The sequence below is a fragment of the Etheostoma cragini genome, chromosome 23 (assembly GCF_013103735.1).
Source record: "Etheostoma cragini isolate CJK2018 chromosome 23, CSU_Ecrag_1.0, whole genome shotgun sequence".
Taxonomy (NCBI): Eukaryota; Metazoa; Chordata; class Actinopteri; order Perciformes; family Percidae; genus Etheostoma; species Etheostoma cragini.
Genome location: NC_048429.1, coordinates 10043120 through 10066033, shown reverse-complemented (window position 1 = coordinate 10066033; position 22914 = coordinate 10043120). Strand labels below are relative to the sequence as shown.

Here is a 22914-nt window from a genome sequence, read left to right as displayed (position 1 = left end):
TCATCAAGCATGTGACATTACCGACCCCTCACTTTCCACTGTCGCTGTTGTCATGTAACGCCACTGTAGGTGTAGGCGCAGGCTCCACTGTTCAGTTTGCTAAACTACGTTTCTGTCAGATTTTCTTATTATTATTGAATCTAAGTTTTCTTATAATTGTAAGGCACCTTTCTTCACAGGGGGAAAAACACTTAATTGACTTGACTAATGCCTCAATTTAACTGAATTTAGAGTTTAAATTTAAAATGAATTAATAAAAGTTTAGTTTATACCTATAGCCTAAAACAAACATTATTATTATTATCATTGTCATTATCAATTAAACTGGCTACACTGGCCACAAGAGCAGTGTGTAGTGGCGAGTATGCGCCGCAGAGATCCGCTCTACTGGTGTAAAAAAAAAAAAATAGGACAGTCTTCTATTTATATTTTGTACACGTGGTGTGTGCGACCCTTTTACACAGAAATGGATCATAAAGTGTCAATATGTCTTTTAAATCAAACTACGGATATACAGGAAACAACTTAATGACTGCCATTGGGCATAATGTTGCTTTGGTTTTGAGAGTTTGTTTTTATTTCTTGATTCCGGTCACCTGCGTCCTCTGATAACAGCTGACAGTAGATTGATGTCTCACAGCGCTGTGTTGACACCCAAAAACTGAAGAAAAGACAACAATCCTAAAGCAAAAACTCACCGTCTTGGTTGTGACGGACGCCGTGTGTGCGCTGCAGGTGTAGCCAGTTAAAGATACAGTCCGCACACATTACACGTTTAATGTAGCCAAAGTGTCAGCCTCTGTGGCACCTGACTGTGAATTCTCTCATTTAGTACCTCCGTGAATGTCACATGACCTGTATAACACCGCTCTGATGATACATCATTGTCGGCTGTACTATTAATACTTTGCAACTTCACATAATACAACAAAGTGGTCGTCAAAAATGAAGACTGAATTTGATACATGTTTAATGTTAATATGTTTGTAATAGCTCTGCAGTGGGAAAACTCTGGTGCTTAAATGGCTCTTAAATATTTCTGTTTAAATGAATTGTCTTCATTACAGTTAAACCTCAACAAGGCTATCCTGAGCTCAGGAATAAAGTCCCCAAATCCGACTCCAGCTGTAGCATCTCTCTGATGTTTTAACCCTTGACACAGAATTTGATGCTAGTGTGGTTTGTGGTGCGAGGTGTCAGATCTGCCTATGTTAAGAGCAACTTTAATTACCTGCATTTGTTTTGAACATTCCCATGTCTGCTCTACTTTATGTGACGCTCAACTCCAGTTTTGTGTGTCTGTACAGTAACAGCTCCCAGATCACAAGTAGCCTCTGCTGTCATGTTATCACACATCGTTCTAAAATGGTTCATCCTCACTACTAAAGCATATTGTTTTATTTGTCAAACCTTACATTTGGAAGAAAGAGTCCTTATAATGGTCTAAAAATTAGTTTTTTAAATTCAAGAACAAACTATCCATGTTAAATTTTTTTAATTCAGTGCAAAAACTCCCTACTCACAGTGATACTTCTTTGTTCAGGACCATACGTGTGTGATAAATACTTTAATTTCTCATTACAGGACAATAACAGCATTCTGACCTTTGTCTTTTCATGTATACAGCGGCTCCGTGTTGACATTGTTGGGGGAGATAATTTGGTTGGGGAAGTTGTGTAGCTTCTGTGTTGAAATGTAATCATCTCTCCTGTAGGGGTGCAAAATTGAGAGAGTGTCACAATTTGATTCAAAATTGATTTTCGATTCAAAAACAATTCTCAATTAAAAAGAAAAAAGATTCACAGTATGTAAATGTACTTTTCCATGTGATAGAATATACGCGGTTACAAAAGGTAAAAAAATCATATAAACAGATGAATCAATTTTTGGATTCTATGAATCAATTTTGAATCTGTAGCCTAGAACTTGAATCGCAATGCAAATGTAAATCCGTTTTTTTGCACACCCCTACTGTCCTGCTCCTCTTTGCTTCAGCTATTCAATTACCAGGCAGTACTCCATCCATGTGCACGTGTTAGTCAAACAGTACAGCTAAATCAAATTGAGACATACATTGGGGAAACCCCTCTGTGGCCCCTTGACGGTGTTCCCCTGTACTCTGTGCGTCTTGTCTTTTGGAGACCTCAGCAGACTACAAAACTTTTCAACTAGCAAAACATTTTAAGCAGACGCTTTGTCCCCCTCTGCTGGAGATTACGTGGAACTACAGATCCTCTCAGGGGGCAATACGCCTGTGTGCACATGACATTGGCTGTATCATCAAACATTACCGACCCCCTTACTTTTAATGTAACTTCACTGTAGGTGGAGGCACAGGCTCTACTGTTCAGTTTCTTAAACTGTGTACTGTATCTGTCAGATTTTCTTGTATTATTTTAGAATTTTCAAAGCACACTGATTTTTGTTTTGTTTCTATTAGTCTATGTATTTACTACTTTACAATAGTTTACCATAAAAAACTAATGTATGTCGGCCCCAGGTACAGAAGAGATGTTATCTTATTTTAATCAAAAGTCAGTGCTTTCCCTTTACCATATTCTGATCAGTTCTTTGGTTGTCCTGCTGTTAGCTTCTGTCTGAGACACTATTGGATTTAATACCCAAAAAGGCACCTCTCTTTTAAAGCTCATCTAATTAGCCACCATTTAACTATTTGGGAATTTTCCTGATGTCTAGAGTTATCTGTTGGTCCACTAGCCTTGGTGGCAGCCAATGCTGGCCTTCTGTAGTTAGTAGTTATGACAAAGGGTTACTCATTAGTAAAGAGTGAGGCTGTTTCATAGCCATGGTGCAGTTAAAGCATGTTATACTGAACCAGTAGAACTGAGTGCTGGTGTGGTGTCAGGTGCCAGTGGCTGAGTTGGACCAAGCTGTTTTAACCTGAACAGCCACTAGAGGGCAGCAGGGAATGTTGTTTTACCCTTGATGGTGTAATATAATTAAAATATAATGAAATAAAGCACACATTTTTAGATGAAGGTTAGGGTTATCAAAAGTGATTCACACAAGATTAATAAGTGAGAGCTCATAGACTACTTTTCATATTAAGAATGAAAAATTGCCCCAGGAATCTTAATTCAATGCTCATTAAGAGATACAACATAACAAAAAGTGGTTAAAAATGTCCACCCTCACATTGATTATCTAATATGCCAAACGTAAGGTGTGTGTGTGTGTGTGTGTGTGTGTGTGTGTGTGTGTGTGTCTGTGTGTGTGTGTGATTATGATAATAAATATATATATCTATATCTATATATAGATATAGATATTTTACACACACACATATGATGTATGTTGACCACAAAAGTATTTCTTTGCATACAAAGGTTTTGGTATTAATTTTTTCAATGCAGATCCACATATGACAATGATCCTAGGGCTGGAAGATCCTCTAGAAAAACACGTTAGTGTTTATTTTAGTAAGGCTGGAGTACTCATTTTAAATGCACACGGGGACAGTGTGCCTCATACGAAGTAATGGTGCATGTAACATGGGTCTAATTGTCCTGCCGGCAATATAACCAGCAGATTTAGCATTTTTGGGGAATCATTACTTTGACCTTTTTAAAACATTCAATTCAGTTTTTATATTTAGATCGCGTTAAGTGGTTTTTACGTACTCAACAGCTGGTAAACACAAAGTTGTTATGTTTGCTGCATGTTTGAAATGCAAAGGTCTTTCAAATCACACATACTTATTTTGTGAAATTGGGTGACATTTCCAATCTGTAAAGTTCAGGTTCTTACAACGTTAGTTTACAGCAGTGGTAGAAGAAGTATTTAAATCGATTAGGTAAGTAAAAGTATCAATGCCACAATATAATTTGGCTCCATTACAGTTGAAACTCTGGCAATGAAAATGTAAAAGTTCTCATAATGCAGTGTTGTTATGATATGTAAGTGGTATTTTAATGATGTAGTTGATCAAGGTGCAGTTAGTTTTAAACTGCTTCATACACATTTGGCAGTTTAATCTGTTACAATGGATCATGTTTTATAAATTGGTTGTTTGTTTTGTGTGTATCATCTTAATTTGAAATGTAACAATAGCTTGTAAAAAATTATTGTGAGTACAATATGTATCTCTGAAATGTACTAAAGTAGAAGTATAAAATAGCATAAAATGGAAATACTCAAGTAAACTACAAGTACCTCAAAATTGTACTTTAGTACAGTATCTGAGTATATGTACTTAGTTACTTTCCACCACTGGTGTTAAGAGAATGAACGAAACATTTCCATTGCTTTTATAATGATGAACTGTGGGGCTCCAATAATGCCATATATAACCACTGCTTTATCCTCTTCTTTTAAATGTTTAATAGTAATGCAGCAGGTACTGTGTGTAGTTGTAGTTCAGCTGCATGTAATGTATACACACACAGAAAAGTTTGTTGCAGGTAACAGATACCCATTAGGTGTAAATCCATACATAAGCCAACAGAGCAAACAATACAAAAGAAAGCCCAGCAAAGACGAGGCACAAGAAGCCTCTACAGTTTTTATATATACTTTTTTAAATGTTTAGATTTTAGAAGTACATCCAGCAGCAGTGGTACTTCATTAAGTGTAGTCCTTTGCTCATGTGGGGTGTTGTTGCAGGTTACAGGAGTGTGCTGGTAGGACTGTGTGGTGCAGCAGGCCACTGTTGGCGGCATGGTGAAGGTCCAGAAGTCAACTAGGAGGAAGAGCTCTCACTGTCTGCGCAGACTGGAGGTACTGGAAAAAAAGAAAATGCTTAGATGTTGTTGTCCAGTTTCACTCCCTTCATTGTAAGATTGTGTAAAAAACAACTCAATCCCAACCTGATCAAGTCATTTGAACAGTTACAATCATGTAATGGTCTTATTTTACTCTTCTCTGTGTCAGTGGAGATAAACTCCAATTTGAAACTGACAATTATTTTATTTATCTTAATTAATTGATTAGGACAATGCACATTAATGAACATTTCTGTAAATGCACCAGTGTTAGCCAATTGGCCCTTTTTCAACTTTAGTCCTACCTAGGATGCATGTCTTTTATGGTGGGAAGGAACAGGAGCACTCGAGGAAACCCATGCAAACACATGTAGAACATACAAATTCCACACAGAAAGGCCCGGAACGACCTGAGTTTGAACCGAGAATCTTCTTGCTGTGAGGCAGAAGTGCTAACCACTTAGCCACCGTGCTGCCTTAGTATTACACAGTACAGTACTACACAGTATGTCTTACTTAATACATGTGGACTAATTAAGAAGGCCCCATCTGAATTTATCTTTTTCCTATTTTACCAGACAGTGTGCTCTCTATTAGCACATTAAACAACTCAACTTTACCCACTTTCACTTTAGTCACACTAGGTAAAGTAACAGATGAAATCATACTTAGATATATTCCATTACATAAGAATATGGAAAATTAATAATGTTGAATAATCAATCATAATAATTATACTACATCCTGTTAAATTCACGTTTCACTTTTCTATTTTATTCTTTGTTCCAACTCGTTGTTTTATTGAGCAGTAAGTGGAAATGAATGGCTGGTCCGCCTGCTCTAATCAGTACCCTTTTCATGCTTCATGCTCCCCACTTCCCAATAAAAATAAGGCATCAATAGCTGGTTGACTGACTGATCAATTGCACTGGACAATCAAAATGTGTAATGTTTCTTTTCTTGCCATAGTACTAAAGACATTTTAGAATTTAATGAAATAGGTACCATTTTCCTCCTTCTTTTCCCCAAGAACATAATCCATTAGTTATACTAGAGATAGAAAGTGTTCAGTTGCTGTAATGGTTTGTTTGAGTTGTACTGCATATATGTTTCTTACTGAGCATGTGTAAAATACTGTTATGCTATTTTAGGGTCATTGGATTATGCCATGGTGTGCACAGTGTATTTGTGTCCAAGTTGCCCACTTGTCCGATGGTGATGTGCTGTAATGTGCCTGAGCGGTGGAGTCATTTATTCCTCTTCAAGGGCACGGGAAGCGAGGAGTGAGAGAGACAGACATAGGCACAGAGAGAAAATGAGGATAAATTGGTGGGGGGGGGAGGAGAAAAGATTGGGGACTTAATAGAGAGAGAAGGTCTGGTCAAGAGACACAGCTACAAACTACAACACACTCACTAAGACAAATGTATCTGTGCACACTGATGTTGGTGTGGAGTCACTTATCTGCTGTAGGGTGGCTTTGTGAGACAAGGTTAATGTCCCTCCTCAAAATCTCTGAGTGCTCTGGAGACATTAAATCTCTCTCTCACACACACACACATACACATTCTCTCTGTCATCTGCTGTGACCCCTCATTCATCCCTCATTCATCCATCAACAATATAGATTGTTTTTTTTCAGCAAGGCTAAAGGACTAATTGGCACTCTTTTCTCATTCTTGATCAAGTTTAATTCATGAGATTTTGTGTGAGTGTGTTTTTTATGTATCATACAGTCTTTACAACTAGATTGTTAATGCTTCTTTCTTAAAGCCACTGTATTGAAATTAAACATTTCTGACTTTGGCGCCTTCCAGTGGTAATATTTAGAAAGCATGAGCTGAGACGGACAGCATGTCTGCTGCTTCCCTCTCCACTCAGCACACAGATTTGACCCACGGACACTGAGATTATTTGATTGAAAGCAACACATATACTGCACCATTTTTCCCATCTTTGTGTCTTATTATTCTACAAATGAAGACGTCCTTTTTACCCTTTTATTTGTTGATGTGTGTCCTTTTTCTGTAGCTCATGTTTTCATGTCTGATTTTGGTCCCACAGAGCGGTGGTCAGACAGGGATGGAGGAAGGCCGGCTCCTTTCAGACAGCAAGCAACCACAACAGGAGGAGCCCCAAAGAGCAGACCAGTCCTCCGATCAAGCCCAGGTCCAGACCTCTGTTTCAGATGAGGCTGTGTCGGAAACTCTGAAGGATGACCAGGAAAAGAGCGACTCTGAGGCCCAGCTCCAGGCAAAGCCTCTATGGAAGCCCATTCCCCCTCTGATGCCTGAGTCCCACAGGAACGCCACCACTGGAACCAGGGACCAAATCTGCCAGACTGAGGAGTGGCTTCAGCATACCAGCGCCGGCAGCCACGGTCATAACACAGGTAGGTCATATTTTCTTCCAACTACACTTTCTGCTGCTTTGATTCATCCACCTTCAGGCTAAAAATGTCTGTTAGCCTCTGTTAGCTTCACTGCCAGAGTTGGCTGTGTGCTCCAAATAAGATCAAATAGTCTGACCAAACAAACAAAATGGAAAGCAAAAGAGCATTTACATTTATTGTGCTTTGCATTCTATTTGACAACCATTTATTAAAGTTTTTTTTTTTTTTGTTTACTTTCAGACTGGAAAAAGTAATCCTATCTCTGCCATAGTTTGGGAAAACGTACATATTTTTGGTTTTTGGTGAATTACGTAAAAATAGGCACAGCCTGAGCATTATGAAAGTATAGAATGTAAAATTTGTCTTTAACATATATTTTTTTTAAATTCCTAAAAGATATTGCTTGAATTCATTTATATCTTGCTATCCGAGGTGTAACCACATGTTGCTGCCTCGAAAATAGGCCACACTGATCTTTCACTCTTAAGTTGATCTCGCCTGAAACTACAGGCGCCCTGCACTGCCATGTGTTTCATGACCCTAAAGTCAAGCTAACCTATTGGTTTTGTATCATACTACATACTACAAGGCTATTGAAGCTGCATTTCTGATGATGTAGTGTTTTCTAGTGAATGCTGACATGTTTGTTTCTTTAAATCGTTAGTTAATGTTGGCTTGGCGGCCCAAGTTCCTGTCTGCTTTCTTTCAACGTAGCTTTACTTTAAAAATAGATAACATCTTGATTCAAATGCAAATCCAGCTACTGCAAGTTCATTTCTAACAGTGCTGCTAAGGAAAGCACCACTCGTAGTTAAAGGAAGCTGTTTGCGTCTACTGATGTTTCTCATTGGTGGATCTTTGACCCTCTTGCAGAGGGGGATGTGGAGGTCAGCCGGTCGCTGACCTGCCCCACTGGGATTATACCAGTTTGCCTGGGAGATGTGGGGGGGGATGGGGATTGGCAAAACACATTCTGTCACACATTACTACATAATCTCCATTTCTCTTTCTGTCAAACCCGCTAACACAGTTGTCATTCACATTTCTAGCTCTCTTGTCTTTCTGGGTGTGTCAGCCTGTTTGCGGGTCTGTCTCCTTCTGTCTTTTCTTCATTCTGTTTCTCACTCACTCACACACACACACACACACACACACACACACACACACACACACACACACACACACACATATATATATATATATATATATATATATATATATATATATATATATATATATATATATACATACATACACACACACACACACACACACACATGTTCAAGCATATATTGGGCCAACATTGTTTTAAATTTGCACGGTGTCTGCTTCTAGCCTACTTGTTGTTTGGAAGTACAAGAAGTAACGTCATCTTGGACAGAACAAAACTGAAAATAGTCTGAAATAAATTTTAAAAAGTAAAAAAAAAGAATACAGACAAAAATCGTTGAATATATATATATATATATATGTTGACATGAATTAACAAAGCTCAGCATTGTTCTTTGTTGACAATAGTGCATCTTTGCTAAACGTAAATTGTGGTTTGCAGGCTGTAATTGAAGTGTGTGCCTCAAAACCGAACAAACATTTGTCACAGTTGGAAACACTGACAATGTTTTAATTGGAGCTTTGTCCCAGTTACCACTCTTACAAAATGTTCCTTTTCTGGCTGCAGAAAGGATGTTCATCCTGTCACCTTCTTTCACAGCAGTATAAAGTAAGAAATTAGACTTAAGCATTTGAGGTGTTCACAGGGTCTGTTGTGGCTTTTGTCCATGTAATTGGTCTGCTCTTTTGGCTGTTTACTCTGTTTGTATGCCAGTCGCCATGAAAAGTCAACAACATAGTGATGTAAAGTTAAGTTGCTGAACTACAAAGGATAATGGAGCCACAGTCAGCTTGCATTAATAAAGCAAGAACCATGGCCTCACTCCTGCTATTTTAGTTTTTTATGATTTAAGGTAAAATTAAATATTTTTGGCACTTAGATGAATAAGTACATAAAACACGGTAAAGGTTATTTGGTGAATTATCTTCTATCTATCTATCTATGTTTATTTTAGACATTTACCCGTATCTGTTTGCTATTGATTACAGTGAGTGCAATAATGGGATATTTTAAAATTCCTTGATCTACAATTAACCTTACAAGCAACCAGAAATGTGCAGGGTGAAATGTGATTTCCTCACCACCCTTACTAATAAAACAAAAAGAATAAATCTGTGGGGTGCCTGGTTACCCATGTACAGTAGTTCAGTCCTTGTCGCAGCAGCGGGTTTGGTTCCGACATGCAGCCCTTTGCTGCATGTCATTAGCCCTCTCTCGCACTTTCTGGACTTAATATGTCCTATAAATAAAAGCCAAACAAACAATAAACATGTACCAGCATCAGGGTTCACTGTTCACCAGCTGACCTGGTATTCCCTGGTGATTGAGGTTGAGCAGAAGCAAAGCCTTTTCCAACAGGTATCAATACATTTCCTTCTGGTCACGTCCCTGTTTGGCTTGATAAAGTGGCACTGTTTGACACCCAAGCTGAAGTATCAGATGTTGTGCTAGCTCTCATTACTGTTGGACAAAGCATAAAAAATGTTTGTCATCAGCATCCCTCTGCCCATATTATGAAAAAATCCCCTTCTCTGAGATTTGTTGTTATTTTGTGTCTCTGGTGCTTCCACACATAGACAAACTTGAAGAAAAAGAAAACATCCATTCGGTTTTGAGTGAGATACGGGTTTCTAAATGTCCTCTGCCTTCAGTCTCCGGGTGAGCTTTTCAAAATCTCAATAGCTTTCTATGTAACTAGCCGAGACGAGCGCTAGCATGCTAGCTCGTTCATAATGGCAAAACACTGCTACAACACACACTAGTTCCACAAATCTACAAAAGAACTACTTCCATGTCCCTGTTCTGCAGGTATTCCACAAGTCTCCCAGCTAATCCTGCCTTGTACTGACCAACGTTGCAAAAACAGTATCTAGCTGATGGGATCTTATCTAGCTACTGCGCATATAAAGATAGTGAAGAAGTGCGATGTTTCATGCTGTAGCTAAAACAGAGACCTAAACACACAGGGTAAAAACAAGATATGCAGCAATTAGCAGAACAACAAAAATGTGGTGTTTTTTGAAAGTGAAATCATGTAAATCTATTCTGGCACGACGTCAAAATACAATTATGAACCTGAAAATGATCATAACATGGGCGCTTTAAAGCACACTGCAATATACCTTATGTCTAACCAGGTTCACATAACTCCCAGGTGATGGTGTATTTCTCCAAGACTGTCATACTCTGATGTAATTATATGGTGGCTTTGATGAAATGCAATCTCAATCTCTCTCTTGCCCTCTAGGTCTGTGTGTGGAGCCTGGAGATCCTCCTCTACTCCAGCAGCCTCTGCAGACATCCAAGTCAGGGATTCAGCAGATAATTGAATGCTTCCGTTCAGGTTTGTGTCTGTGTGTGTTTTCTTAGTATCCATTCCTTTTTTATTTAGTTATAGTTATTATGCAGACAAGGCTGAGAGAAATGACCTGGTCTGCGTCTTTATGCCTTGCAACAATCCACCAAGGAAATCCAATTATCCATTTAAAAATTAATAACTGTTAAACAAACACTTCCTTCAACAATAACAAAAATGAAACAGAAACGTCCGACCCCAAACCATACAGATGCTGTAGTATATAACAATACATTTGAAATAAAGAGAGAAAAAAGAAAATATATGTGCATATAAATTGTACAGGATTATTACTTATGAACAAAAAGGAACACATGCAAACAAAATGATCAGCCATTGCCTTCCAGGGATAAGCGAGTCAGATTCTCTCTAGGAAAGAATCCTAGAGTTTCCAGAGTCTCCAGCATTTGTCTAGAAGAGTGGGATTCAGGGGGGGGGGACCAGACAGAAATGACAGAGGGAAAATTCAAATATTTTCTCAGATCCCTTCACAGCAGTAGTGTGTTCCAAATAATTACATTGTTAAGAGATTCCATCTGATCTGTGAGGGATTTCCCCTTTCGGGACTAATAAAGTATACATTATTATAAATTATTATTACATTATTATTTAAGCCCTCAGGGATAACATGAAGAATCTATCTTATAAATAAACCAATGTCATAATTTTAAGGTGAGCTGACCAATAGTAGAGATGTAGATTGGACAGGGATAAACCTCACAGTTCCTTTGGCTTAGTAAATGTATTGAACCTAACTTTCTGAAGTTTTTATCATTCCAAATAAAATTATTTGGAATGATAATATATTTAATTGAATCGAGGTAGGATTAGCGTTTTTATATACTTCTCCCAAAGAAGTAAGTGGGCAAGGATGTCCACTTCTTCAAAATTCTTCTAATATTTGGAATTAGAGGGGAATAATAATTCCCAAATAAATTATTAAAATCATTACAAGTGACAAAAAACTTTTCATGGACAATTTTTAATGAAGAAATTGCATTAGCAGTCTTCACTAACAGTGCCAGTGGCAAAAGAGCAAGGTGCCAAGAATACACAATTCTGAAAGAGGGGGAAAAAACAAGTCAAGTGGACAATGCATATTTTGGTGTTTGTTTGTGTACGCAAGTTGCACAGGTACTGACTATGTTAGTCACAGTAGGTGTGTGTGTGTGTGTGTGTGTGTGTGTGTGTGTGTGTGTGTGTGTGTGTGTGTGTGTGTGTGTGTGTGTGTGTGTGTGTGTGTGTGTGTGTGTGTGTGTGTGTGTGTGTGTGTGTGTGTGTGTGTGTGTGTGTGTGTGTGTGTGTGTGTGTGTGTGTGTGTGTGTGTGTGTGTGTGTGTGTGTGTGTGTGTGTGTGTGTGTGTGTGTGTGTGTGTGTGGTAAAATGTCCAACAAAGCATATAATACATGCGGTTACTTAGGCATAATATGAGTCAGATATCCAACAAAGCACTGAATACTTCAATGTAGACAAACTGAATTGAAATTGAACATATGAGTCAGCATGCTTACGACAAAGACAGAAAATTAAAGGTGACGACTGCAGTGACGCAAAAGTAGCACTTAACACAAAGGCAATTATCATCTGAGTCCTTTAAAATGTCAAAGAGAGTTTGATTGGGATGAGGTCAATTTAGCTCAGATACATTATACAAAGACTGGAGTTTATCAGCTTAATTTCTCTGTTCAACTCTTGTTATTCCACTGTTTTCTCAGCAGTATGAGATTATTTAATTGACTGCAATTTTCCAGACAGTTTTCCTTTCACATTTGAGCTGTTTGAGCAAGATATTAGAAACATTTCAGTTTTTGGAAAAATATCTTGTTTCTACAATGTGCATTGTATTTGATCAGCCTGAAATGGCTCACCACCATTATACATCTAAGCAGACTCCTACACAACTGGAAATATTAATTATTGCAATTTTCTGCTAGGAATTGTACAATATTCAGTATGTACATGGTATACTGTATATCTTATAATTCTCCCTGAAATCACTGGAAATAATCATCACTGCTTTCCTTTTGGCTTGCAGGCACGAGCCAGCTGAAGCACATGCTGCTGAGGGAGGTGGACACCATCTTTGAATGTAAACTGTGTCGCAGTCTGTTCAGAGGCCTGCCCAACCTCATTACACATAAAGAGTACTACTGCCTATCACGGCTGCCCGAACCCGACGGTTAGTGACATAACGCATTAGCATGCAGACACACAAGCGTCTATACTTACACACTTACACATACTCGTTTACTCACAAAAGTCAAAGCACAAAAAAACACAAAAGACAAAAATGAATAATAAGCTCAAGAATAAACTCAATTGGCAGAACAGGTAAAACACAATCTTCATGAGCCAAGTCACAGCGTTTGTGCATGCCGAGGACATGCAAATGCAAACCTGTACAGATGCCATAGATAAACAGAGACTTCTTGAACAAGACAGGGATCAAATGGACTTGAGCTAGTTGCCCACACACAACTAGTCACACACACCTATGCACACATCCATTGATTACTTTAACATCTCCTACGGCTACGCCACATTTTACTTCATAGAATGTCACTCCAAGGTTTCTTGTCTCTCTTTCACACCATCTGCCTCCTACTCATTATTCTCCTCTTAGGTTCTCTGTCTGTACACCGTGCTCTTTCATTCATTTGCACACAAACTCACATGCACATTGTAACATGCTCAATCCTCACTCACAGTGCTGTTTCTCCTCTGCTCTCCTCTCATATCACTAAGAAAGGTGAAAAATTGATACAGCATAGTATCGTGATATATTCCGTGGCAATACTGTATCAACACACAGACGGCAAGTATTGATCTATTATTATATTTGTGTCGGTCAGTTGGTCTTCTTGACAATCCAATTTTGCAGCAATAGTGAGCTGAATGAACAGAGAAAAAAATCTTTTTAGATTTAACAGATGTTGACAGTTTCTTTTTGGAGACATAATATAAAATTGGAAAAAATTTGAAGTTGGAAAAAAGGTGATAAATTGCAAAATATAGCAGAATATTGCAATATGTTTGAAATCGTAATAACACTGTGTCATGACATAAGTATTGTGACAATATCGGATTGTTAGGTTTCTGGTGATTCCAACCCTTAATTCTCATTAGCCACAGTATGTGTCCACTTGGCTGCTTAGAAGTGGTATAAGACTTGGGGAAAGAATTAAGCCTAGGAAACTGTTTTTCTAGTTTAACACTCCTCTCCTCTTAAAAGAGAAATCAATCTGAACACATACGGTCAATTATATCTTGCCATTTTATCCATAATAATGGAAAAATGTCATCACAATTGTCTTTCCATCTGCTTGTTGTCTTAATTAAGCTGTTTGTTGGCTTAATTATTCTCAATCAAGAGTCCATTACCAGCAGATGAAAGTGTATTGTAGTGTTATTTTGATAAATTACTAAATCTGTGTCTGTTTTTCACCAGTGACACACTGGGTATTAATTGTGTGATTACTGGAGGAAAAAGGAAAACTAAATTGTTCACCAGCCAGCCCTGACAGAGGACCTATACAGTCTCCAGTGATGATTTGTAGTCCAGTTTTAAAGAGCCTAAAATTCAATATCTCTCTTTCCATCCTCTCCTTTTCTCCTGTTGTGAAGAATGGTATGCAATAAACTTGCACATTTACCAAAAGAGGAATGTCCACATAAAGGAGGCTTTTGAGAGGCAAAATAATTGTGTTTACTCTAAAAGAAAGCACTGTGCGGATAAGTGTCAACTCAAAACTGCACAAAATGTCAGCCAGAGAACATCATCTTCTCAGTAGATAAATGGAGTCACACTAACTCTTTGTGGGCATTTTTAAATGGCTACAAAAATACAGAAGAGAACTTAAGAAAAAAGGGATTTCTTTTTAGATCTTATCTTTGCACAAGAAGTAGACATGCTATGGTTCAGTGTCTAGCCCAAATACATGTCGAGATGACACACAGGCTGCTACTACACAGGCTGTGGATGTTCATTCATTTTGTTCATAGGATTAATTTCTAACCATAGGATAACGTTCCACCAACTAAAATATTTATCTAATATCAAGAGTAATTGTGTGGTCAGGTTGGGTGATTGGTGGAGCAGGTGCACATGTACTTTGAGGTTTATACCTCGACACAGAGGTCTAGGGTTCGAGTCCGACCTGTGACGATTTCCTGCACGTCTTCCCCCTTTCTCAACTAACTGTCCCGTCAAAAATTAAAGATGGAAAAGCCTAAATCTTAAAAAAGACTAAATGTACCCTTTTTAAAGGTGCTATCGGTAAAACATATTAGTTCCACACCAGTTCTAAAATAATCAATTTTTTAAAGCTCCCAACACTGCACCATTGTTATAACTCTGGGAAATTCAAGCATCCCTGCCATTGATGAGCTGGGCTGAGTCTGTTAATTTGGAAATATCTCAGCAGAATTTTTTACCACCAATTAAAGTAAAAGTAAGGATCGGCACGGCTCTGACCAGGGTCTCTTAAAGTAGTTTTATACAAAAAGTGAATATAATATTGCTAATATTTATTTATTGTAAACAATTAAAATTTTTTTTTTTTTTAATTTTCTTTGCTAGGTCCCTCGGGTGATGACAGACAGAGTGTTGCCATGAAGGATTTATTGGACGCCATATATCCGAGAGCCCCAGACTACGTGGTCCGACTGGAGCCCATTCAGACCACTACCAAGGCCGTGTTCCAGTACCTCACCACAGAGGAGGAGCTTGCTAGATTTCCCTCGCACACACCCAGGTAGGTGGTATGATGATGGATTAAACTGTACTGTAACTTTCAAGATGCAACTTATTTACTGATTAGTTGTTCACAGAGGAACATGTTAAGCATCATCAACACAAATCCAATTTGTGCAACGTGGTCTAAACTTGACTTCTAGTTATCTCAGACACTCATCATATGAATGATATATTAGGCTAGTCCCAGCCTTCCCTAGTCTCTCACTGTTTGTCTCAATGTCTTTCACAGTGCCAGAGAGAGTCCAGTAGCATGGGAAGGAGAACCAGTGGAGGGTGGGGACAACAACCAGCCAAGCCAGCCAGTAGGGCCAGAGACCCAAAGCAGCCCGGGACAAAATCAGGGACAGAAGAAATGGGAGGCTGAGGAGGAGGCTAAAGAGGAGCAGCCACAGCAGGAAGACGAGGGGTCCACCAGTGGGGTAGGTGATTGGACACGTTACGAAACACAACGTGATAAAGTAAAGTCGGGATGCTCAATGTGAATATGAAAGTCTTTTTTTACTGATAAAAACCACATTGCTGAGGTCTATTGCATTCTCATATGCTTAATGATGGTCTGATTATCCACATTGCCTGGCCTCGGTTCTCTCCCTCCCATCCAGGTTGAGGATGTGACAATCTCTTGTTGTCTCTGCGGTCAGGACTTTAACTCACGCCGCAGCATCAGACGTCACTGCCGCAAAATGCACCAGACCAAACTCGAAGAGCTCCGAAAGTTCACAGAGACACGTACAGTTCCCACAAGCCTACTCTCTATGGTGAAAGGTAAGCGTTTATACAAATAACAAAGAAAAACAACAAACAATATTGAATATGGTGATTTAGAAATTGGTCAGTATGATAAGATATTGATTAAAACCCTGCATAGGGCCATAACAAAGAAGTTGACTTATTAAACTTAATTGAAACATTTGTTCAAAAAACATAATGGTCAAGATGGTGTTTCTTGCTTTAGTTGAAAAGTTACAGTGAAGACCTTTTCCACAAACTGCCTGAAATACTCTGAAACAAAAATCTCAGTACTTTGTTTTATGTGTGCACGTTGGATGTAGAGGCATTGCAAATTGCCTATTGCTATAAATAATCAAAGAAAACATGAGATAATATGTTTTGCTGTTGTTGCTGGAGGTCGTCCAAGGACTCTCAGCACACCTACTGGAAAATCCTGCCCAGTGTGCCTCAAAACCTTTGCTACCAAAGCCAACGTACGACGCCATTTTGACGAGGTGCATCGGGGTCTACGGCGGGACACCATCACACCGAGCATCGCCTCAAGGCCTGGCCTGCCCTTCTCTCTGGAGGTCACACCCCCCAGAAAGAGCAACAATGCCTCTCCAACACGTGGCCACAACTCCAAGTCCACCCCTGTGACCCCTAAAACAACACATTCCAACCAAAACCAGTCCAAACAACAGAGTCAGCCCGTAGCCCCTCTACAGGCGGCACCGACCTCATGTCGTTGCACACACTGCAAGAGGAACTACAGCTCTCAGGTTTGTTTGTTGCCCTGCTGACAGCTTTAAGCTTTTCTAGCTCTTGGTGTTTTTTTCAAATCTCAGGTCCTGGGAGCACGAGGTACACTCAAGATGTTCTTTTGGAGGTTATTTTATTATCTTAAATTGGTTGAATTGATCATGTTTTTTTTCCCCATAAAATGAAAACATATTAATTGATCTATCACTTCTCTGTGTATTTCAGCTCATGTTGAAGAGACACATGCGTATTGTCCACAAAATATACAGCATCAAAAATAACAAGTCTGCTACCATGGCAACGTCCTCTACTCCAGCAGCCACACCTAGTGGTAATAGCAGCGCTAACTTAGGCCCAAGCAACAACATCCAAGTGAAAGAGGAAGCAGTAGAACCTTCAGATGACGACGAGGATGGAGAAGACATTGACAGTAGTCCGGCCCCTTCTCCCAGTGATAGCACTGGGACAGCTAAACGGGTTTCTGTGACACACAACACTATGAAGGTGAAGGAAGAGGAGGCCCCGTCGAGCCCAAAGATGACACCATCCTTATCTTCGCCATCTTTGCGTGGTGGCAACATGTGCAGCGGGGGTGTGCCCGCCAAAATGACCAAACTGTCAGTGGGTTTTGATTTCAAGCAGCTCTTCTGCAAGCTGTGCAAGCGACAGTTCAGCTCACGTCAGAACTTAACAAAGCACATTGAGCTGCACACGGATGGCAATGACATCTTCATCAAGTTCTACCGCTGCCCTCTCTGTCGCTACGAGTCTCGTCGCAAACGTGACGTCCTGCGTCATGTGACTGTGGTCCACAAGAAATCATCTGGATACCTTGGCAAGATCATGCCCAAACTGGAGAGCAGGGCGGTAAAGAGGCTAGCTGAGGTAGTCCTCAACAGTACGACCCCCAACAAGAGGACAAGTGGCAGCGTCAAAGAGGAAGTTAACGGACGTCAAGCTTCTTCACCATCTTCCTCCTCTTCTTCACCCCCTGTCACTCGCAAGCTAGAGTGCTCTGTGGCTGCCACAACCACTTCATCAGCTTCATCTTCCTCATCTTCCTCCGCCCCGCCTCCTGCCCCTGTCACTCGGAAACAGCTGGACCTTTCATTGCCAGCGGTCACCCCCTCCCCTCCTGTCACCCGCAAGCAGGAGAGGGAGCAGACCCACCAGCCTCGTCCTATTAGCCCCCCGCTGACCCGCCGCAGTGAAAAACACACACACCAACGCAACTCCTCCTCCACTACTCCACCCATCAACCAAACCCCACACACTCGGCGGCACGACACCCAGTCAGAGAGCAGCGGCACAGGGTCGTCATCCTCCACTGAAGTCAGAGTGACCAAGAATTTTTCCCTCCACGCCTGCGACCAGTGTGGGCGGGCCTTTGCCAAGAAGGTACTGGATTTTCAATTACTGACATAAATTGCTCGTCTTATAAAATACACACTTTCCCCAGTGAGGACTAACTCTCATCACTAAACAAAGAATAGACTGCTACAGTGGAAATGATCCATTGGATCAATTCCAGTCTGAGGGTTCATTGTCAGGACATAGTGTGATGGATACAATCATTATCACTTGGTATGCACTTATGAACAATCGACATAAAGAGAAAAGCATGGCAAATCTATTTATACAGCACATTTCAACAACAGTGCAATTCAAAGTGCTTTACATAATACATCAAAACACAGTTAAATATCTATACAAAATTAAAAACATAAAATACAAGGATAAAATTCACAGTGCAGTACAATGAATTAAAAAAAGGCAATGTCAAAAAGATAGGTCTTCAGTCTTGATTTAAAAGAGCTAAGAGTTGGTGCCAACCTATAATTTTCTGGAAGTTTGTTCCAGATATGTGGAACATAGAAATTGAACGCTGCTATCCCCCTTTTTGGTTCGGATTCTGGGGATGGCAAGCAAACCTGTCCCAGATGATCTGAGAGGTCTGGGTGGTTCATAGTTCACAAGCAAATCCAACAAGGAATTATGGCCTTAAACCGTTCAGTGATTTATAAACAAGTATTTTGAAATCTGTTCTTTGAGGCACAGGAAGCCAGTGTAAAGACTTCAGAACTGGAGTGATTCACTTTCTTGGTGTTAGTGAGGACTCAAGCAGCAGAGTTTTGGATCAGCAGCAACTTTCTGATAATTATTTTAGGGAGACCTGTAAAGACACTGTTACATAGTCAAGTCTACTGAAGATAAAAGCTTGGAAAAGTTTTTCCAAATCCTGTTGACTCATCAGCTTTTTAACCCTTTATACATTTTTAAGGTGATAATAGGCAGACTTTGTTATTGTCTTAACGTGCCTGTTAAAATTTAGGTGTGAGTTCATAGTTACACCAATATTACTGGCTTTGTCGTTGTTTGTTTGTTGTTTTTAACCTTATTGTTTGAAGTTGAGCGCTGGCTTTTAATTGTTCTTTTTTAGCTCCAAAATTAATCACCTCAGTTTTTTCTTCATTTAATTTTAGGAAAGTTCTGGCACATCCAGTCGTTTCTTTGTTCAATGCACCAAGCCAGTATTTGTATTGGACTGTAGTCCCCAGGCAACAAGTTTACATAGATTTGTGTGTCTTCTGCAAAACTGTGATAATTTATGTTAGTGTTTTCCATAATCTGAGCCATTGGAAGCATGTAGATATTAAACAGAAGAGGCCCTAGGACGGAACCTTGGGGAACTCCACACGTTATATTTGGGAACTCAGATGCATAATTATCTATAGAAACATAGTAGTTCCTATTCTTTAAATAGGAGTCAAACCACTTTAGCAATGAGCCAGTAAGGCCAACACAGTTTTGCAATTGGTCTAGTAACATGTCGAGATTGACCGTATCAAATGAAGCACTGAGATTGAGTAATATTAAGACAGTAGTTTTGCCACTATCTGTGTTCAAGTGGATGTCATTAAAGACTTTGACAAGAGCCGTCTCAGTGCAAATGGGTGTCTTACTTAGAACTGCTTTGACATTTTTGTAAATTGACCCCTGGTCCTGATTAGTCATCAGTCAATTGAAATAAAATTGCTCATCTATTTTGATCATGAAATAGAGTTTAAAAGTCATTTTTCAAGCAAAGATTTTCTGAATCTAGCTCTTCAAATGTGTAGATCTGGTGTTTGTCTTAGCTTTATCTGGACTGTAAATTTAACATCTCTAGGTTTTGGGCTGTTGGTTGGATAAAACAAGACATTTAAAGACACATTTAAGAGGGGTATACTTCTTTTTTGTGACATTGTATAGGCCAATAAATGAACAGTAAAATGAAGAAAATAGTCTGTAGATTAATCACTAATCAATATAGTTGTTAATTTCTGTTTATGTGTATGTTAATGTATTATGATAAATTAGCTAAATAATGACATCCTCTAGTTACACCTTATAGGAATCAAGACTTCTCTTTAGCTGGACTCTGCCTGTTATCTGTTATCTGAAAAGATGTCTCTTAACTCCATGTAATGAAACTAACCTCGTTAGCATGTATCTGTGTCTGTATGGATTTATAAATACAAAGCCAGTGATCTCTTTCAATTGTTTTTGTCAGCTGTACCTGGAGTCTCACAAGCGAAGTCATCGTAACGCAGGGACTGCAGCAGCCAGCAAGAGGAAAGGAGTCAGCACCCGCTCCAAATCCCTGGTCTGGTGAAACACAAACACTGTAAGTACACGCAGGGCTTCCTTTCCCTACAAGGTGTGTTTGTTTGTGTAGAAGACCATTCCCCTTGGGTAAAGATAAGACACCACAATCATTCTGCAGGCTTTAATTGACTGCTTAGCCCGTTTACCAGCTGCTTTCCACATTGTCCCTCTTGCTTACTTCTGTGTATCACTCTACTCATTTTTCTCTTTCTGAATCTTTCCTTTTTCTTTCCTCGTTCTCTCTTGACCTTTTTCCGTAATCTCTTTTTCCTTTTGTCTTCCCTCTTTCCTCCTCTTTCTTCTTATTCTTCTCTGTCTCTGCTTACAGTCTGCCGGGGATAATGGACGAACGAGCCACTAACAATGAAGAAGTGAATCAAAACTTTTAATTGGGACAATAATGGACAAATGGAACGAGCACAGAGCAGAGATGAAGGAAACAAACAAAAGGAACAATGGAGCATGATAGAGGAGTGAAGTACAAAGGATTATCAGCTTTTGCTTAAGAACCAAACAATTTGTTGGAATCTGAATTTTTTGTATAGGATTATTATGAAGCCGTCCAGCCTGCTGGATGGTGGCGCTGCTATCCATGAAGAGACTGTAGCTAACAGAAGATTCACTACCACTGTATATATCTGCATTTACTTCCAATAGTATGTAGATTAGGGCTGGGTGATATGGCGAAAAATCAGATATCGCGATATTCTAGTCCCAATACCTCGATGTTGATATTGTGGAGATATTACAGGGTGACAATTGGTGCTTTAACAGTATGGTGACACAGAAAATGACATCACTTTACTGTAATGCAGCCTTTAAAACCAGGAAAAGACAACACTTAACCCATTAACAACGTGTCAACTTCCAAAATATGAGATGATATCTAGTCTCATATCACGATATCAGTGTAATATCGATATATTGCCCAGCCCAGTAGATGTAGATCCATATGCAGGTGTCTTGGTGATTTGTACTGCTTTGCTTTTTGTAGCAAACGGTGTGTGTGTGTGTGTGTGTGTGTGTGTGTGTGTGTGTGTGTGTGTGTGTGTGTGTGTGTGTGTGTGTGTGTGTGTGTGTGTGTGTGTGTGTGTGTGTGTGTGTGTGTGTGTGTGTGTGTGTGTGTGTGTGTGTGTGTGTGTGTGTGTGTGTGTGTGTGTGTGTGTGTGTGTGTGTGTGTGTGTGTGTGTGTGTGTGTGTGTGTGTGTGTCAGAGGGACTCAAAACGGGATTGTGACCTCCACAGAAAATAGACTGGAAACTAATTGTTGATTTGTTTTCTTTCTTTCTTTAGAGAAACAGAATATTGTACCCTTATGTCCCGCGCAGATACACAAAACCTATTTGGGTCCTTGGCTATTGGCATTGTATCATTTTTTTGTGTATTAACACAGTATATAGTGTTTTAGGATGTTAACTATTTGATATATTCAATACTACTTGCTCAAAATTACGACAGATTTAAAAAAACAAAAACAAATTCGCTGACCTTTTGGCACTCAAGATTGGAACATTGTTGTATCCTGTTATCTAACAGAGGAACCATAGCCAACATGTTTCTACCAAGTCTTTAGAAGGCTAGCTGCTTGCTTTGCGTTGAAAATTACTTTTATCTTCTCATGTTAATGTTCCTACTGAAAAAACAAACAGATCACAGATCAAAATTCCAGTAGTAATATTCTTCACACAAGCAGTCCATAGATTTAATTAAATCTGCTTTGTAGTGACCAACTGCCGCTGGAGTGAATGGTTCCTTGGTTACAGGGTATGGTCAAAGTAAGGGAAAGCCCTGAATATATTTTTCAGTTTACCTTGAAAATAGTTTGTGCTTTAAAAAGGTTTTCTTCTCACATCTCACTACTACGTTCTGCTTTTTTGTTTGACTGCATGTGAAAAAAACCATTTGTACAGTGTTTGATTTATTTTGACCATACCCTGTTTCATCTCCATATAGTAGCCGAGAACCGTCCGGCTATGTGAAGCAAGGCTTCAATAAGACACGAGTCTGCCATCTATGGGAGTTATGTTCTGAAATGAGGCAACAATTTCTGGAGAAAAGTGTCACCTTCCCTCAAGAATGATGACGTAAAATAATACGAGGTGATACAGTTAGGATTTATATATATATTTTCAAACACTTAATGGATTAAATCTATTTAAATTTTTTCCAAATATGAATTCATTTTATTATAACAGCTCAGACTAAAAGGTGTGCTATCACGGGGGAAACATTCAAACTATCAAATGAACACCATTGTTACCTCCTACTCAGTTAATTACTGGTGTTAATGTGTGAGAATCTAAGTTACAGTGAGCCGGAAAGATGGGGCTTTACCAATTGAGAGTAATGTGCGTTTGCTTTTGGTGTTACAGTAACAGCGGCAATCCATTCGATTTTAGAAACCATTAACTGGAAGAATTTATTTTCTGTGTTCCGTGAAATATTGTTGACCACCGT

At 39.3% G+C, this 22914-nt stretch overlaps 1 protein-coding gene across 4 annotated transcripts in view; it reads left to right on the top strand.

Moving 5' to 3' along the window:
- The window catches only part of znf800b (zinc finger protein 800b), a 29770-nt gene extending 8399 nt beyond the window's left edge, over positions 1-21371 (top strand). For 3 of the 4 annotated variants that reach the window (XM_034862918.1, XM_034862917.1, XM_034862919.1), the window contains exons 2-12: positions 4624-4737; positions 6786-7113; positions 10473-10568; positions 12616-12759; positions 15160-15334; positions 15566-15755; positions 15939-16101; positions 16465-16829; positions 17035-18207; positions 20363-20476; positions 20786-21371. In XM_034862918.1, the coding sequence (XP_034718809.1) occupies positions 4678-4737; positions 6786-7113; positions 10473-10568; positions 12616-12759; positions 15160-15334; positions 15566-15755; positions 15939-16101; positions 16465-16829; positions 17035-18207; positions 20363-20464 (2796 nt within the window). In that variant the 5' untranslated portion in view covers positions 4624-4677 and the 3' untranslated portion in view covers positions 20465-20476; positions 20786-21371. The remainder of the gene's footprint in view (positions 1-4623; positions 4738-6785; positions 7114-10472; positions 10569-12615; positions 12760-15159; positions 15335-15565; positions 15756-15938; positions 16102-16464; positions 16830-17034; positions 18208-20362; positions 20477-20785) is intronic. The other variant, XM_034862920.1, reaches the window with a different exon arrangement.
- The last annotated feature ends 1543 nt before the right edge of the window (positions 21372-22914 follow it).